The sequence below is a fragment of the Camelina sativa genome, chromosome 11, assembly GCF_000633955.1.
Source record: "Camelina sativa cultivar DH55 chromosome 11, Cs, whole genome shotgun sequence".
In the NCBI taxonomy this organism is placed as follows: Eukaryota; Viridiplantae; Streptophyta; class Magnoliopsida; order Brassicales; family Brassicaceae; genus Camelina; species Camelina sativa.
In genome coordinates this window covers 4,594,796-4,597,521 of record NC_025695.1, presented here as the reverse complement: position 1 = coordinate 4,597,521, position 2,726 = coordinate 4,594,796, and the positions used below count along the sequence as shown (strand labels likewise).

At 34.4% G+C, this 2,726-nt stretch overlaps 1 protein-coding gene and 1 long non-coding RNA gene across 5 annotated transcripts in view; one reads left to right on the top strand and one right to left on the bottom strand.

Moving 5' to 3' along the window:
• LOC104727621 overlaps nucleotides 1-1,951 on the bottom strand; it is a 2,087-nt gene extending 136 nt beyond the window's left edge. The window contains exons 1-3 of the mRNA XM_010446711.1: nucleotides 1,476-1,951; nucleotides 400-1,349; nucleotides 47-318 (exon numbers count right to left, since the gene is read on the bottom strand). Of these exons, the coding sequence (XP_010445013.1) occupies nucleotides 47-318; nucleotides 400-1,349; nucleotides 1,476-1,951 (1,698 nt within the window). The remainder of the gene's footprint in view (nucleotides 1-46; nucleotides 319-399; nucleotides 1,350-1,475) is intronic.
• Nucleotides 2,548-2,726, top strand: part of LOC104721625 — a 7,175-nt gene continuing 6,996 nt past the window's right edge. For all 4 annotated transcript variants that reach the window (XR_002034063.1, XR_002034065.1, XR_002034062.1 and 1 more), the window contains exon 1: nucleotides 2,548-2,590. This is a non-coding gene — a long non-coding RNA (uncharacterized LOC104721625). The remainder of the gene's footprint in view (nucleotides 2,591-2,726) is intronic.

Sequence of the window (2,726 nt, the reverse complement as noted above, 5' to 3'; positions counted from 1 at the left end):
TAGAAGATGCTCGCCTTCTATAGATTGGATATCCGTCTTTACAAACTAAAGTTTCGTCAACATTCTCTTTTGGGTAAAACTTAGAACACTTTCCATCCACCATACACAGAGAATTTATATTAGCCGCACCACAAGGTCCATGAATCATACAATCCTTAACAATGATGTATAGTTCAGGATCTTCATCCTTATCTGGTATCTCAGCTGAGATTATTTTGTTAATATCATCAGCTGTTGGCAATTTACAACTAGGATCCATGAATAACAAAATATGAGCATGAGGAAGTCCCCGCTTCTGGAATTCAACCGTGTACATAGCTGCATTTTATTAAAAAAATCATGAATTAGAACATGTATGTGAAAGATTGTGGTGAATAAACTGGTAATTAATATTCTTACCAGCTATAGTCTTCCCTAAGAGATAGTCTTCCGTTAAATCTTTCATCAAAGAATCAAGTTTAATATTGAAGATATGACACATAATGTTTTGTCTATCATCAGAATTAAGCTTCCGCTTTTTCAAATACCTTGTTACTTCTGGCCACTTAGGGTTACATGTAAATGTAATGAATAAGTCAGGAAAGCTATACTGTTTACATGTAGCCATTGCATCATAATAACTATGCAACATATACCGAGGTCCACCAGTGAAAGAGGCTGGTATTCGAACTTCCTTTCCTTGCTCTTCCATGCTATTTGTTCTGGCCTCTGTTGCAGCTTGAATTGATGCATAGTTATCACAACGGATAGTAGACTGATTATATTTGATATACGACAACCTGTTTGTTTCTAAAGTCGTGTATGCATCAACCAAAAATTGTTGGAAAAGGCGCTTAGACCGAAGTAGAGTCTGAGCCTCGTTTTCTCTTTCTTGGATTCTGAAAGCAAACCACTGCCGCATTGAAATAAACTTTTTTTCTTTATCTTTCTGATTACCGTTTAAACACTTCTCAATTCCAACTCTGAAACCATCTTCACCATATGGAAAAATAAGAGGATACTGTAGTGCCAAGTAAGCAACATGAACTTCACTTATTCTTTGTAATCTGCCAGAGCTTTTTTCTTGTACAATAATATCACGTCCGGGCATCTCAGGGTGAAAATCACTTGGGATCAATGCAGTTACTTCTGATGATGTTGGCATAGAATAGATTCTTCCATCTTTACCTACACGATCACTTACAATCCGCATGTGAAACTTCGCATTCTCATCAGCAGCAAACTTATCTTTAGGTTGCCTAAATGACTCAACATACGGATTAACTTTATCCAACAGACGAATAAGTTTTGCAATTAGTTCTTTTCGTATACTTTGTCTACCTTTCAGACTTCCGGACTGCTTTCCCTTGCTGTGCATAATAATAAAGTAACACACAATTAGTACAATAAATAAAATAGACAATTTAAATCAAGTTTGATCATGTAGAATAAGAAAATTCGTTAGAGAGTATATTTATTAACAATAAGAACAATACCTCATTACAGATGATCTGTTTTCAATCTCATTATCTGTGACAACGATATAGAGCTGGGAAAATTTAGCATAGTCACCATCTTCGGGTTTCAAACTACCAATTTTGTGAAAATTCTGGCCATGTAATTGAAATTTCTTAGGACCTTTACCCTTTTCAACTGAACGATCTACTTGACCACCAAGAGAAGTAAATGCAAATAACATATTATAAGCCCTGATATTCTCACGAAAATGCCTGCTAAGCGCATCATCCTTACTAAGCAATTCCCTAATAAGTTCAAGTGCTTCTTTCAGAAGTGGTAGTTTAACGGTTCCTTGTAAGCAACATAATGAAAATTTCGGCTTTTTTGACCTTCTGCGTTTGTTTATTCGCTCATCATACCACATCATTGCACCACAGTAAGAACACTTGAATGTTGGGTCACCATGGTCTACATACTTTTCATTTGACACTGTATTTCCATTAAGAAGATACATCTATTAGAAGACTGCTTCATGAAATTATAAACATTTGATTTGTGTAAATGACTCACCTTTGGTAATTTTTGGTCTTGAACATTGACCCCTTGCATTTAATTCGGTGATTCTACTCATATAATAGGCGTCATAAATGACTCACCTTTATGACGCCTATTATATGTACCACAAATCTTCTGAACATTAATCATATTCCTTGTGCCAATAGAATGATCACTATCAGTTTTTGAATGATCTGAATCATTCTCTTCTTGACTACTCACATCAAAGTGTTGTTCATTATCTGAGTGGTCATCTCCTGTAATATAATTGTAATTGATTTTAGCCAAAAAAAAAGGATAATTGTCATTGAAAAAAATAAAAAAATTATTCAACGATACCTCCTGTAGACGAAGCATCATCATTTTGATGAGAATAGAATTCCAAATTAGGAACCGATGTCTTTTTTTCCTTTCTGGCCGCATGGACAAATTGTTGTAATGGTGAATCTGAAAGGAAAGATTAATTTTGAATGTACTATTTTATTATTCAGTTAAATATTCTTTCTAAATTAATAAGCTAAACCTGTTAAATTTGTGTCTATTAATGCAGAATGACTTGTCGCTGGAAGGTGTGGCTTATGTCTTCTCATACTATTTGGTATGTTTGTAATATCTTGTAAAATCTTACGTGAGCATTTCTTTAGCTTTCGCTCAAGAATCTTCCTTGTAGTTTTTTTGGTAGGAACAGTTTCTGTGAGTATAAATGCAGACTTCAAAATTTTAACTATATATCT